This window comes from Pleurodeles waltl, chromosome 1_1 (assembly GCF_031143425.1).
Source record: "Pleurodeles waltl isolate 20211129_DDA chromosome 1_1, aPleWal1.hap1.20221129, whole genome shotgun sequence".
Taxonomy (NCBI): domain Eukaryota; kingdom Metazoa; phylum Chordata; class Amphibia; order Caudata; family Salamandridae; genus Pleurodeles; species Pleurodeles waltl.
The window spans coordinates 165,766,621-165,782,034 of record NC_090436.1 but is presented as its reverse complement, the minus strand read 5'-3'; the positions used below and the strand labels follow the sequence as shown (position 1 = coordinate 165,782,034).

The following is a 15,414-nucleotide window of genomic DNA, read 5'->3' as shown; positions in this document are numbered from 1 at the left end:
CAATCACCGACGCCTGTCCAGGCGAAGTTGGAGACGTCGGAGAGAGCAACGGCGTCGAAGGATGCGGCGTCACCGTGGGGCTGACCTCCCATGTCCTCCGGCGCCGATCCGGAGACCTGGAACGAGCCTCCCTTGAATGACGCCGAGATTCTCTACGGCGCCGGGAGTCTCGATGAGGCCGATGTCTTGGAGAAGACTTTTTCTTGTGATGCTTCTCCTTTGACTTGGCCATAAACAGCTTCGCCTCGCGTTCTTTAATGGCCTTCGGATTCATGTGCTGACACGAATCACAAGTCGAGACGTCGTGGTCGGAGCTCAAACACCAAAGGCAATCGGAATGAGGATCCGTCACCGACATCTTGCCTCCACACTCACGACAAGGCTTAAATCCAGACTTTCTCTGCGACATTATTTCCACAGAGAAAGAGTACGCAGCAAGATATACACTGTAACCGCAAGAGTAACAGTTGCTCCCTCGAAGATAACCGTTTCGAATGCACGGAAAAAAGGGAACTGACGTCCGCACGTCGTCGAGGACCTCTTATTGCCTGTATGACGTCAGACGGCGTCGCGTGCGAGACAGTGACGTCCTCGTCGACGTGCAGAGACTAGTAAGAAGATTTCCGTCGAATGCTGGCGCCATGGGAGTATTCATGAGGTGAGGAATCCACAGGTAGTTGTATCCATCAGAAAGTACTCTTATTTGTACTTACTGTAGTTTTACTCTGCAAAGTACTCTGATGCTATTCCAGCTGTAAATGTTTCATGGTAAACTACACATAAATATATAAGGAAACGGTCAAGCAGTATCATTCAATATGGACAGAAAAAGGTTCTACATGAGACCCACTTAGGCTTTCATGGTATGGCTTGCCAAACACAAATCATGATGGCAGTGGTCAGTATGCGGCTTGAGAAGGGTGCTTCGTGTTATTTGCCCACTGGATTTTTTTAGCCATCATAAGGTAATTTAACATTTGTAATTAGAACAATTTGCTTGCACTATGTGAAGTGCTCTGAGAGAGGCGCCTTCACAGGATGGAGCTGGGACAGCTTAGCTTGTGGCACTCCAAGCCTCTAGAGCAGTGGTTCCCAAACTTTTTCGACCCACGGCTCCCTTCACCTATATTGGCCACTGCCCGCGGCTCCCCATTATGTCACTTTTTTTTCGGGTAGGTGTACAGGGTTCCATGGCACAGTGGTGCTTTCTTGTGTATGAATAGCACTAATGCCATCTATTCCCTGCCTAGGATTCCAGCGATGCAGTGTAAACAGCAGAGTGTATGAGCTTGAAAGAACGTGAATCATATGAAACACATAACTATGTCTATGGAGCGAATATACCAGTAAAAATGCCATGTTCTAGAAACACACTACTCCTCTGGAACTTCTGTGAAGAACGTATGATTAATTTTTCATAATTATCAAATTAACGTCAGCTGCAGCACTACAATTCACTGAAAACCAAGCTCCATGGAAAATAAACTGCAACAGCCAAAATATAGTTAGCAGAGATTTAACATATTTCCATCTAAATCACAGTTTAGTTTGGTGAAACGCTGATTAAAATAACCCCCAGCAAAGCCACTCCGGGGGATAATCTTTGGCCATAGCTGACAAAACAAATTATGGGTTCGGTAAAACATCAGTACGGGATAATTCTTTTGGAAATGGACCATGATTTGGTACTGAGTAGAATGTATTCAAATTACCATTTGCACAACCTCCAATTGACAGCATCAAGAGTGAATGAATTAACACTCACACCCCTGAGATAATCAGTTGCCTGCAGCCTCTGCGTTCTGTTCTGTACAAGGCGTCACACACAAGTCTTGGATTTAAGAATTCATTGTTCAATGGAAATAAACAAATGTTACAGCGCAGGTCTTCCGAAATGTCATCTACTCAACTGTCTCATCTTATGTAATGTTCTTCCAAATTTTTACATGGTGCGTGTTTTTTCCGATTAGATGAGAATGTAATTTTTATATTTAATTTTTTCATTTACACACAAAACAATCTCGGATAAAACGCTACTGGGTGGTGGGTGGCTTGTCTACACACATGTGCGAGTATCCCTTAATTCTCCTAATTATAATAATACTTACCTGATTTTCCTCAATTCGACAAGGAACTTCAGGCAAACACGTCGGATGTGCGTGCCATTGGATGTGCGCACTTTAATGAGCATGGCCTGCCAAACACTGCTGTCTTCTGAACTGCCGCGCGCCTAAGTAGCAAAGGCTCTGATAACGTAATCACGCTGGGTGAAACCATGCTTCAGAGGCAAGATGTTGACAGGTGGGGCTTATGTAACTCCCCCACATGAAATGCCAAATGAGTTACTCGCTGCAAAATACTTTTCACCTCGTCGTAGGAGGTAATTTATAAACTGTGCACATAAATCTTTTAAATTGTTCCTATTATGTTTTCAAAATGCGCGTGGCGCCCCTGGCAGCTTCCAACGGCGCACCGGGGTGCCGTGGCGCACAGTTTGGGAACCACTGCTCTAGAGTGAAGCCCCTGCAGAACTAAAAAGCTACTTCTGCAGCGGACTAATCGGCGAAGGCCGGGTGTGCTCTAAGGACTACACCGCCACAACACCAGAGCCAACTGTAAAGTCAAATGAAAAGTGTAACTTGAGAAAGTCCCACCTTTAGTGTGGTCACCTCCAATTTCTGCTAACTGGTATTGCAATTGTTTGAACTCTGCACTCTAGAGAACTATTATCAAGTCCCAAATGTGTGTGTTCTGAGCCCTAAAACATGGTAAAATTGGCTAACTCCTAACTGGCCTACTTGATCTTCCACTAACACCATAGTATATGGTGCAGGAAAAATACACCAATGATAAGGGAAAATACACGTCACCTATGGACTGAAGCACAGTGCCATCCACTAGCCTGACAAAGGAAACAAGGCTTCAAGCCTACATATATAGCATTGTCTCTTACAGCTTTTAAACCTGCAGGTGAACCTGTCAAAAGACTGAAGACTGTAGCTGTCCTATGAGAAAAACTAAAGTTCAGAATAAAATCATACCTCTCCTATTTTTGATTTGGGACAAGCATCTGGAATAGTTCAAGCACTACTTTTTAATGCTTATTACAAATCAGACTGAGTGAAATCTGATTTTAATAAATATGTAGGAAACTTGACTTTTAAAAAGGTAGACTGTCTGCCTGAACCTCCAGTAGGCTAACTAATGTTAACCTGCTGACAGCTGGCCCGTTAGTGCTTCCCCTTAATGAGGTGTGAAACTGCTCCCTGCTTAGGCTTTCTGGGAGGAAGACCTGGGTTTGAGGTATGTTACATACATCAGGAAGGGCAGCTGGGGAAGGTTCGGGAGCTTCATTAACTTGAAATGGTCTTGGTGATGTCTGTCCATTCATAGTTAAGTGCAAAAAGGAGATCTGAGGAACAGAAGCCTTTCGGCTCTACGTAGCCAGCTAGGCACCAACTAAAGCTAAGGAGTGGGAGCTGGTCCCAGAATCTGTTTGTTGTAGCTTAAGATGAGGGGACTGCTCATTTCCCTACATACACCCCTGGCTCGCACATAAACCACTTCTGGGGGAAGATAGGCTGTGCTATCTTGGATTTCTTTCTTAGAGTAGTGCACTGTGGGATAGTTCCCAATAAGGCACACAAGATGTGCTACAAAAATCGGAAGGCTTGCCACTGGAAAATGTTTCCTCATTGGTTAGGGCGTGACCAGGAGTCGTCCTCATCCACTGCCTAGTGAAGCCAACAAAAGTGGCACCTCATATACGGCTCATCAGGACACTTTCTGGACCTGCAGATGTACAGACCAGGAATGGACCGGATGTTTGAGACCTCTGTGGAGACCTCAAGGACTGAAGCTGCTCCAACCTGTACCTAGGACTGGCTGACCTCATGTGTGCGTACAGGGAAAGAACAAGCTGCAAGAGATCTTTTACCTGAAGTGCCAAGCTGCCCATAACAACTTGACCTGAAATAGGCAATGCTGGTGGCTTCTGCTGGAGTCAGTCCTGACCCCTAAGTGCTGTCCCTGAAGTTCTAGGAGCCTTAAAAGTGACTAGTGAGCTGAAACTAAAACTCTTAAAAGTTGGGACTTAAAAACGTTTTAGACTTACACACCTCCAGAGCTTCAGCAGAACCATGCACCAACAGTGGCAGATATCAACTGGGCTTGGGCTGATGCAGCTCCTGGCCTGCCCCGCTGGAGGATTTTGAGCTCCATCAAGAAGAGTTAGTCCAAAGGCGTGTAAAGTATCCACTGAACAAGAGCAACTGGATCACTGCAAAATCAGAATATCTCCTTTGCCAACCTTTACTTGCCTATGGCTTCAGCAGGACCTTGTCTGATGGCTATCTAGCGTCGAGATTTCTGCTGGAGGATATTAACTTCCATTTCAGAGATTAAGGAAGAAGGTAACATCTTTGACCAGACAATCAGCACCCCATAGCAGTCGGCCTGAAATTACGCCTAGGTCCCGCTGACACAAGAACAGTGTCCACTATTTAGCACTTATTGTTATAGTGTTGCGTTTTGATGTTTAACTGTTTTGTTTCTGGTAAATACTGTACGTAACATTTCCTATGTTAAGTCTGTCTGCTATGTGCCACAGTTACAAGGAAGCTGGCACCAAGTTTAAATAACTTAAACTGTATATTACCCTTACAACGCTATAGCTTTATTTCATGCAATGGACTTCGATCTAGCCCACCTAATAACTCACTTTCTTACAATAACAACCTATGAAATGCTGTGGCTGTGTATTGATCATGAACACATGTAAAAGAAAACTAAAGCTGTCCGCAGACAGATGCTAAAAAGTGGCCTTGTAATCTCTCCTGCAGTCTGGTAAAGGGCAACTGCAGCATGAAACTCACCAAAAGGCAACAGGGCTAAACACAATGAAGTTGTCACATAATAAGATCATAACAGACAGGTAAACGTGGGCAGAAGCAAAATAGATAAGTGAAACGAAGAAGCAACTTGTAGCTACACCTTCACAAAAACACTGTGCGCCTTACCATCCTCTTCTCTGCACCCTTCCCTACTAAGACGGAATCTGCATGACACTAAACAAGTGTGAATGGGTAGAGGGGAAACTGCAGAGGACAATACCAGTATATCCTTTCTCTGCCGCTACTTCAAAGTTAGCTGCAGATCTTAAGCGTGTGGTCAAACAGATAGAAGAAAGTCATGGTAGGCCAATACAGTAACCACCTAGACAGCCTCCAGTAGCTGATCAGTAGTAGAGCAGCTGTACCTGTAACCACCAACTAGGATTATGGACAGGGAATGAAAAAAGCAGTGAATTGATGGCTGATTGGAAACAAAAGAAACCACACAGGTGTATATTCAGAAGCAGGCTCTGATACTTCCAATACATGGAATCCAATAAGAAACAATGAAAGTGATATCCTAATACCAATCACGAAATAGTGCATACATAATGTGCGTGATTGAGTCATGGAGATGAACATGTAAGCATCATCCCATCATCGTAACATATCTAATAGACTGTTTTTAGTGTGCTTCCACAGAATCTCTGTAAGAACGCAAAATTACAGCAACCAGGCATTTGTAAGAGAGTGGCTGAAAGAAATGAAAGAAGCACTCCTCAACTCACCACTCTTTTTTCCCTGAAGTCTATTCCAACTGTTGTGATGAATTTCGGGTTGAATTTGTTGTCGGTGTATCTGTAAAGGAATGTGGTCTTGCCAACTCCAGAATCTCCAAGAGCCAGGAGCTTGATCAGATAGTCATAATCCCCATCAGTCATAGTGCTACTCTCTGTACACCTGCATAATAGGAAAAAGTATGATTAAAAAGTCTCCCTTATAACATACCTCACAGATAACTTGCGGGAACACATCTCCAAAAAAAAAAAAAAAAACACATCTCAAAAAAAGTATTAAAAAAACCTTAAGCAGTTAATAGAACAGGTTTATAATAGGACAGCCCTCTTCTGCAAAGGCAACGCATATCAAGTTGCAGCAAATGTTTTGTCACTACTTATTTTAAATGTAACCTATTTTGAAGTTTAAAATCTTTATAAAATTGAGTGGCTGCTAGGACTGCAGTTCTGACAGCACCTTAGGTGTGTTCACAGAAGCTAAAAACCTTCCATGAAGATCATATGCACTTGCAAAACATGACATTTTTGATGTCTCATACAGCATCTCGCTTAGTTTCAATTTTTAAAGACTAGTAACTTTGAGCAATGAAGATCATAAAGCCTTTCGGTATGTATATAGTGATTTCTTAATAGAATGTTGGATCTGTGCCCGTTTTAGGAATGCTGGAGGCTTTGGAAGAGAGCATGGCAGCCTAAAGTAAGGCATGAGTGCACACATCTATCGTACAACAAGCAGTGTGTCACCTTGCACATAGTGCGTAACCTGTACACAGGTACGCAAATAGAGCTTTCCAGCAACTAATTACACACACAACGGAGGTAAAACAAAAGTTCCAGCCATGAGAGCTTAAGAAGACACTGAATGGTGGGAGAAGTTAATATTTTGGGGATCCCCCCCCCCCCAACCTAGTGGGACGACTCAGAGATGACCTAAACAGAAATAGTGTGTTGTGCTGAATGATTTGGTGGTGGTCCCATTCTCCTAGGACCAGCACAGGATGAGATATGAGCCAAAACGTTTTGTAAAACAAATGTTCCGCAAAGCGTTTCCAGAGTGCTTTGCTGGAAGAGCTGCGTTGAAGATTTGCGTTGTTTCTGTTTGAAATGTACCAGTTTGTATATTTTTCAACTGCTAAACTTGTACATAAGTGGTGCTCCTGTAAAGTGCTCCTCTGATCAAGTTTGTGATATATGAAAGAAAAAAAAGACCATACAGACACGGAGTGTGAAGCGGAGAGGCAAACGAAAACAATTAAAAAGTAGTAAGGTATTTGGCCGATCGTGCAATAATCCATGGAACAGGGACAGTCTCCAAGGCGGTAACAAAGCAGCCTCAAGGTGTGACAAATGTAAAGCATTTACCTACGAAATCAAGGGAATTTTGAAAGGCAGGCCAAGTATCGAATAAAAAAGTGATGGGCGTGAGATTAGCATCGTGAAAGCCCACAGAAGGAAATTACACCATATCAAAGACAGCGCATGCGCACTGCCTAGGCTCGACCTAAAGAGGGAGGTTTAGGCCTGGCAAAAGTACATTTAGTACTACTTTACTGGGGACTTACAAGAAAATTAAATGTGCAAATTGGTTGTAAGCCAATTTCACCATGTTTCAAGGTAAGAGCACGAGCACTATCGCACGGATAGCAGTGCGAATGTGTTCAGAGTCCTAAAGCAAACAAAAACAGGAGGAGTAAAGCCAAAGCTTTGGGGATGACACTGCAGAGATGGCCAAGTCCAACAACAAGAGTGTGTTACTTATTCAAATCGTAATCCTGGATGCAAGTAATAAGATAAGAAACATGAAGTAAGTAATGTTGAGGTGAAAGTGCGTAAATCAGTATGCCTGAAACACTGGTAAGAGGTTGCCAAAGGGTGCAGTGTTTACACTAAACCAAAGAATAATGTACAAGTAGTTAGCAGTGTGGTGAGATGGTAGTACACAAGAAAGGAATGGCAGAAATCGACTGGCATGGAGCGCAAAAAAGGTTCAAAATGGGAATGTATACCCGGACAGGAATGGTGACACTCTGTAGTGGTGATTGAGGGATTTCAGTATTGTGGTTGGAAGCTCTTGTTATTGGTGGTTGGAGGAGGACCAGAGTGCCGACTGCCAGCATGATGGTGGAGAGAATTGTGTGAACGACAAGCATACTGGTCAAGAGACAAAAAAGGGTATAAATCGGTATCTTATAGGTAGGAAGAAGTTCCACTGTAGGGATCAGGGTGTACATTTGTACAAACATGAAAACATTTGGCCAAGAAGAGTGAAAAGTATTGGGAGGAAAATTAAGACTTCTAAAAAATTACACAAGGGTGTTTGTACACATTTTACTATGGTGATTTTTAGGTTTCGTCTGCACAACGCTTGCACTCTGCTTGCGAAGTCTTATGTTACTAAAATAAAATCCTCAAAGCGACTCAGAACCCGCCCCTACTTCACCCTTTCCTTAACTGAACCTTCTGTTTGTTCATTCACACATTGTTCCAATGTCGCTTGAAATTACTTGCTATTTATTGGCTATCAGGTCACTTCCTGCTCTTCTGCTTATTGTTCTGCTTCTGCCGTCGTGTAGAGTGTAACCGAAGTAGACCTTCTGTTTTTTGTTGACTGGTTACTTCTTAGTGTTTGTACGCAAAAAGATGAACTGAATGCAAGTCAATGTGCGTTGAAATGTGTGTAAACGTGTCAGCCATCTTGCAATGGAGTATTGTTGGACTTTTTGCCTTACACAGGGTCATCCCCAGTCTTTTTGCCTCCTTCCTCCTGGATTTTCTGACCTCTCGCTGTTGGCTCTAGGACTCTGAGCACTTTATCACTGCTGACCAGTGCTAAAGTGCAGGTGCTCTCCCATCTAAAGTTGGTATGATTGGCTTATACCTAATTGGCATATTTAGTTTACCTATAAGTCCCTTGTACAGTGGTATCTCTATACCCAGGGCCTGTAAATTAAATACTACTAGTGGGCCTGCAGCGCTGCCTGCACCACCCACTGAAGTAGACTTTTAAACCCGTCTCAGGCCTGCTAGCGCAGGGCCTGTTTGCCCAGTTTTCTGCCACAGGGACCTGGCATCTAAAGTTACTTGCCAGGCCCAGAACTCCCCTTTTACTACATGTAAGTCACCCCTAAGGTACGCCCTAGCTAGCCTTATGGGCAGGGTGCCATGTATGTAGAAAGGCAGGACATGTGCCATATTGCATGGCCTGTACTGGTAGTGACAAACAGCCTAACTTGGTGTCTCACTGCTGTGAGTGCTGCCTTCTCATAGGATTGCATTAGAAATGCCATGCCATGCCCTGCCTTATGTGTAAAGGGTATTTTCTGATTTATGAGGGGTAGCGTAGGCATGTTTGGTATGGTTGTGATGGTGATAATAAATGCTGCTTACTGGTGTGGGTGTATTTTTTTGTTACTATCACAGAAATGCCACTTCTAGAAAGTGCGCATTTATCTGTGCTTATGACTCTGGTGTTTTGCAGCTGGACTCCAATCCACGTCTGGGCAGAGTGACAGTTGGGGCTTTGTGCATACTTTTCAGACAGCCTGTACACAGGGAGGGTGGAGGTGTCACAGAGGTGCATCTGCATACTGAATAGTCTTCCTGGGCTAAGAGAAGGGAGAGGCGGGGCACACCTACATTTGTAAAGGCTGTGCCCTGGCCTCACACAATAGGGTTGTTAACCCCCCACTGATGTTTGGAGCCTGTGCTGAAAGGAGAGAGGGGGCACTCCCAGAACCAGTTGTAACTGGCTGGAACCTCCTCTCCCTACCATTGTAAAACACTGTAAGAACTGACTATAAGTACAGGGGAATTTTCCCCACAATTTGGAGACGTTTTGAACTTACCTGGAACTGGACACAGATTACTGGAAGGACTCACCAGGGACCGCCATGGACTGCTGCTGCTGTGCTGACCTGTGACCTGCTTGGTCACTGAGAAGGACTTGCCACTAGCCTGCACCCTCTTTGCGCTGGCCTGTTGTTGGGCCCCCCTCCACCTGTGGACCTGCTTCTTAGGATCTGCTCCCCAGGGGCAGGGTGCTGTGGCCCCTGACCCCTGTAGCCATCCTCAGCACGGGAGTGCTTCACTTCTTTATCAAAAGTGGCGCTTCTAAGCACTACCCCCCTGTTGTGTCTTTGCGCTTGGAAAAGTGCTCTACTACAGGGAGACATCACCACCGCAACCCGGGCTCCATTTTATGCAAAGGCGCTTTTAAAAGCGCATCGTGGTGGCAGAGATTCACCGCTGCAGCCCGGGTTTCCTCACTACTTAAGCACGTCGGAGACGCGCTGGTTTCGGTGCCCTCGGGGCACGAGGAAGAGCCGACAGAAGTAACTTGGAGCAAGTGTGTTCCTAGCGGTGCCCCCGGGGCGAGGATCGCTCCGAGGAGCGCCCCCGGGGCACCAGAAGGCCCTGACTTAAGGGCCTGCACCGCCGCAGCCCAGGGAAAGAAAACAAAGTTGCCTGCCGGCCGGGCAGGATTCCCAGGTCACGGCCGGGACTGTTGTGAGCCTCCGGCGGGCTCAGTACTCGCTCCAGGAGGAGCGCATCGAGGGACTGAGGTTCGCTGTGTCCCCGCTCTCCTCTTGTAGTGTAGAGCAAGGATAGGTGGGGGGAAACCTCATCGGAGGTTCCACACGCCGCTGGGCTGCCGCATCCTTCTTTTGGGGCCTTGTGTTGTTTCCCCCCCCCGCATTGGAGGGCCGGTGCAGGCCCAGGGTGGAACCCCTAGAGATCACGGGCCCCAGGAGGGGCCCGTTGCAAATTGGAGGGGGTGCGTGCCGCCCACCTCCTGTCCCTAAAGTCTTGGGTGACCTTGGCCCACCACGGGACGGCCGGTGGAGGCCCTGGGGGGGGGGGCCCCCAGTGATCACAGGTCCCAGGAGGGGCCCATCAGGAACACTGAGAGGGTGCGTGCTGCCCCTCTTGGTCCCAAATGCTCACAGGAGGCCCCCGTTTTGCACAGAGGAGCGCCTGGGCCCCAATTATCGTTCTATAGGCACTGGAGGTGCCTTCATCAAACCAGGTACCCCTAAAAGGATCCATATATAGAATCTAAAGTTCTGACTAAAGACTTTGTGAATTATTATATATTGCCTACCTGTTTTATGATGTTTTTGTGTGCATATGCAAATGTTCCTTTTATGGACATGCTTGCTAATATGTTTTTCCTAACTTGCCATATGTTTTCTAATGTTCCTACTATGGGCATTTTATGATATTCTTATGACAAGTGCTGTGATGTAATAACGTGTTTCCTGACTGCTGCTTATGTTGCAGAATACCGAATAACCTGTGTGTTATGTGTGACTACTGCTAATTTGCAGAGTAACTAATGTGTAACGTTCTGACAACTGCTAAGGTAGCAGGATAGTAGTGATGTTTGGTCTGATAATTGCGTTGTGTACAATACAGTATATTTTCATATAATCTGGTGTTGTGTTTCCTTTGTGGTGGGGATATTGCGCCACGTGTGTTGTGTGTGTTGTGCAAACGCTTTACACATTGCCTCTGGGTTAAGCCTGACTGCTCGTGCCAAGCTACCAAGGGGGTGAGCAGCGGTTATCTCGGACGTGTAACTCCCTTGCCCTGACTAGAGTGGGTAAGTTCTGCCTGGCTGAGGTGCATACCCTAGCCAACCAGAAACCCCATTTCTAACAAGTATCTAGTACAGATGTAAAGCAAGCAACAGGATGATAATGGTGAGTGCTGGTCTCCGCTGCGGTCTTAGGTTTGAGGTTGTGGTCTGTATTTAGCTACGGTCCAGTCTCAGATTACCAGTTCCTAGACTCTTGCGAGGACTGGACAGGTTATTCAGCTGCTGGAGTGTTGGGTGCTGTGTTCGCTTTAGGTAATTTCTTGCATTGCTTTGGGGAAGTCTTTCAACCTGTTGGTGATATGTTTGCGCACAAAGTGGATCGTTTCTTGCACCAGGATTGGCTGAGGGCTCATGCAAATCGGGCTGCTATGTGCTTTGTATCTGTGCTTGGAGGGAGATATTTATTCCAACAAGAGATGTGCAATTTTTGGATTGGCGAAAGGTAGCTGATAAGCTCGCATTCAGCTGGGCTGTTTATATGGGCACCTGAATGGGTCCTGGAGGGTTTTGAATTTCCTTGGTGGTACTTTCTCTACCTAGATGCCACAGAGCTCATATGAGATTTATGTCAGTTTTACATTGTGTGGGTTATTTTTCATGATCACATGAAAAGCGGATTTGTGTTGAATGTTAGTAAGAGCAACCTGTTAAATTTTGCCGTCCTTTTTAAATCGTCAGTGTCGTGTGCACTTGAAAAACCACAAACATGTTTGAAATACATAATTTCTAGGGGTTTTTTTTTTGCTATAAAAACAGGGCAAAATTGTAGTGTAGGGAAGTGGTTTGTTGCAATAGAAAATGACGCTGCCAGCAGTTTCTTTGAAAAGCAGCTTGTTTTCACAAACCGTGCCAGAAATACTTCAGTATGGTGTTCCACAAGGTCTTTCAACCATAAATGTGAGATCCTGCATTAACTCATATTTACTACATGTCTCCACTGTTTGTACCCTGTTGCGCTTGGCTAAAAATGTATTTGTTACTCAGTAGTACATGTAATGTATGATTGGTCCTGTTTTTGTTTCATGGAATACAATGGATATACACCTCTTACTCCGCCTTGCCATGAACTGGCCCATTATGATTTGTTTCTCTTTTTAGCGTGAGTGATTCACAAACTGATGATTTCATTCCATCTGCTTTTCAAAGGCCATATCAGACCTTCAGCCATGTCTTGCTTAGTATCCAGATTTTGGCTTGTTGCGGTGTCTGATGTTTAAAGGACACATGTAATCAACCACCAACTCACTGTGTACCTAACAGACTTTATTGTCCGCTGGGACCTTATCATTTAGGGTCTTCAATGACTCTCTTTGCTTTAAAATTGATTCTTTAACGTTTTATAGACTTCTACAGTGTGGTTATTATTTAATGTGTTACTTTCAAGTCAGTGTAATACATATACCTGTCCACGTGAAAATGTCTGCAGAAGTAAACACTGACTGCTAAAATGCATGCAATGCACTTAAATCCGCTATCAGCTCTTACTCACATATCCTGGGGCTAGTGTTAATTAGTACAATAACCCAGTCTACCAAATATATGGGGTAGGGGTTTGGCTGCCTTTGGGAATGTATTAATTTAATTCAGCCAGTACTTTTGTAGGCATATGTATATATAAAGCTGATAGTTTGGCAGTCATGTTCAGTTGTCAGCTTGCCGTGTCAGCACCTCCTACCCCTCTGTTGTCTGCTTGTTTTCCCAGCCCTTATGTCAACTTGCTTCCCCTCCATTCTCTGTAGTCAGCTTGCTGACCCAGCCCCTCTGGCCCCCTGTACAGCTTGGTTAAAAATCATTGCCAACGGCCAGTAGCCCTTTTAGACAAGACTTATTGGCTTTGTCAATGCTTGTTTAAGTTGAGCAGAAGTCTGATTGAATACGATCTGTTGTGGGATTAACAAGAACTGATTTTGCCCATTCCTCGCCATTGGCTGGCTTTGTCATTTTCATTTCCATGCTTATTTGATGGCTTGTCATGTCATTCTTGTGTTTGTACCTCCCATGGAGCATAGCCTCTTTATTATACTCTTGATCTGGCTGACTTGTGTCCTTCCACTGCTTGTCCATAGGGAACTAGCTTTTTGTGTATAATTAAGCACCCTGTGAAAGTAGGTGTGTTTTCTAGCTCTCTTCCTTCTGTGCTCCCCCAGATGCCCATGCGCTCTGATTTTGTGTGCTTATCCTCCATGCCTCTTGTTCTCTTGCACTTGTTCCCTGCTCCCCATGATAATGTCATCCTTGTGTGCTGCTTCTTCTCAAGTGCTTTCTCCCCTTACATTTTGTACTTCTCCCCTGTGTTGCTCTCTCCCTCATGAACTTTTTCTGCTCCTCTACCTGCTTCTCCTTCGCTCCTGAATACCCCCATCTCCTTTGTCTCTCCACTCCTTCAATCCTTTTCTTACATTTGCATGGTCACACAATCTTCATTTTTAGGTTTCACCTGCACAGCGCTTGCAAAGTCTTATGTTACTAAAAAAAAAAAACGTATTTAAAGTTGGCCAGTGCACATTTTAAGAATGTTGGGGTGTTTGGAGGGGAGGGCATCTTTTTTTTTTTTTTTTTTTTTTTAAGAGGAAAGTAAGAAGCAGACAGGTGTACTAGGACCTTGGTGTTGTATTACATAAACTACTTGATGAGATGGTGCAACCCATCTTGTTTCTTTCCTGCACTACGTAGCTTCTTACTTGTGAAAGATCTGGAGTAAAACATAAGTAAGCATGTGGGATTCATACCAACTCACAGAAAAAATATTGTGAAACTGGGCAGCAGACATTAAGTGATGTATGCATCTATAACCTATATGTAGCACAAAAGTGACTGACGTTCAAGGGGTGATAAATTCAGTGGTAAGTATATAAAAATATTGCAAAATGAAAACATAAGGCAATGTATAATGAATAAGCTTACTGTTTCAGGGCTTGCGCCTTTTCATCCCAGCTCATAGTTTCTGGAGTGATGAACAAGCAACACCTTCTGTGAATAGTGCTTTACTCCACAACGTTTGCAACAGGTTACTTAATACCTGCCTTTTACAGTGGTTACAGAGTTTATTTAGTCCTATTACTCTAGGGTTACATATAAAGCTTTCAATAATCACCCGCAAACTATATTATAAGATATCACCACACAACTTCGACAAAAGATTGGCTTTTGCGGAGCATAACAGAAATGGCAATCTTTCCTCCTTTCCACTAGTCTTTTCTGTCCCCTTGTCAGATAATCTAATCTGTCTCAACTCAGTCTGTTTGAAAGTCCGAAATACTTAAAACACCCTTCTACCTCACACTGTCTTATATCTTCCTTCTTCCTCGTTAACCAGGTTTCTTGCTTAGTGTCTCTTGAGACACACACAATGTTAAAACGAAGCAAAGACGGAGAGGTATTAAAGACACCTTTCGGTACCAAAATGTCTTAACATAGCCTTTAAAATCTCCTACCTCTTCAAGGAATGTAACATAACAAGGGAAAGACTTAGAGACTTTATGAGCTATATGTCCTCTAAAACATTCCAACATTTGCAAGCTGAGCCCTGCTGATTTGCAATTGGCCAATAGCTGAGGAGCACAACGAAAGAATGTACTTATTTACTGCATTTTATGTGGACTATTGGGAATTGGGTTCAGTTGATCAGTGAAATAAATCAGGGAGTTAATTATCTGCTGCTGCCTGTTACAGATGGGCTCAACTGACATATTCGGGTCCTTTCCTGACAGATCATATATTCAACGCCAATAAATTGAATGCCATTAGTTTGTTCAGTCTGCTTCATTCTTTTAAACCTACTCATACAAAAAAGGTTAGTATCTTTTATAAATCCCTAGCTACAATCTCACATTTTGGCAATCAATGGTGGTGTAGTTCAAAAGGATTATATTAATCTAAATGTCCAAAGTAAAGTGCCGAAAACATTGATGCAATATTGCTATCTGTAGAAGAACGTGGAAATCCATATATGAGGCTCCCTATTCAATGTATCAATTTAATTAGTGCTGCTTCTAGTTGGGTTGTTGAAGAGCTACCTCTATGCCCTTTTCTATGCCACTTAAGAATGAAGACTCAAGAAGGGAGGACTCAACCTAAAAATCCAATCTTTGAGCACAAGACAAGAAAGATGAGGTACGGGGATGGCCTTAAACTCATGACAATAATACAATTCTAAAATTCTGTGGTTGTAGAGTAGTCTGTGGAA

At 44.1% G+C, this 15,414-nt stretch overlaps 1 protein-coding gene across 4 annotated transcripts in view; it reads right to left on the bottom strand.

The window, feature by feature from the left end:
* The window catches only part of RAB27B (RAB27B, member RAS oncogene family), a 462,762-nt gene that overhangs the window by 87,387 nt on the left and 359,961 nt on the right, over positions 1 to 15,414 (bottom strand). For all 4 annotated transcript variants that reach the window (XM_069219601.1, XM_069219610.1, XM_069219615.1 and 1 more), the window contains one exon: positions 5,621 to 5,792. In XM_069219601.1, the coding sequence (XP_069075702.1) occupies positions 5,621 to 5,773 (153 nt within the window). In that variant the 5' untranslated portion in view covers positions 5,774 to 5,792. The remainder of the gene's footprint in view (positions 1 to 5,620; positions 5,793 to 15,414) is intronic.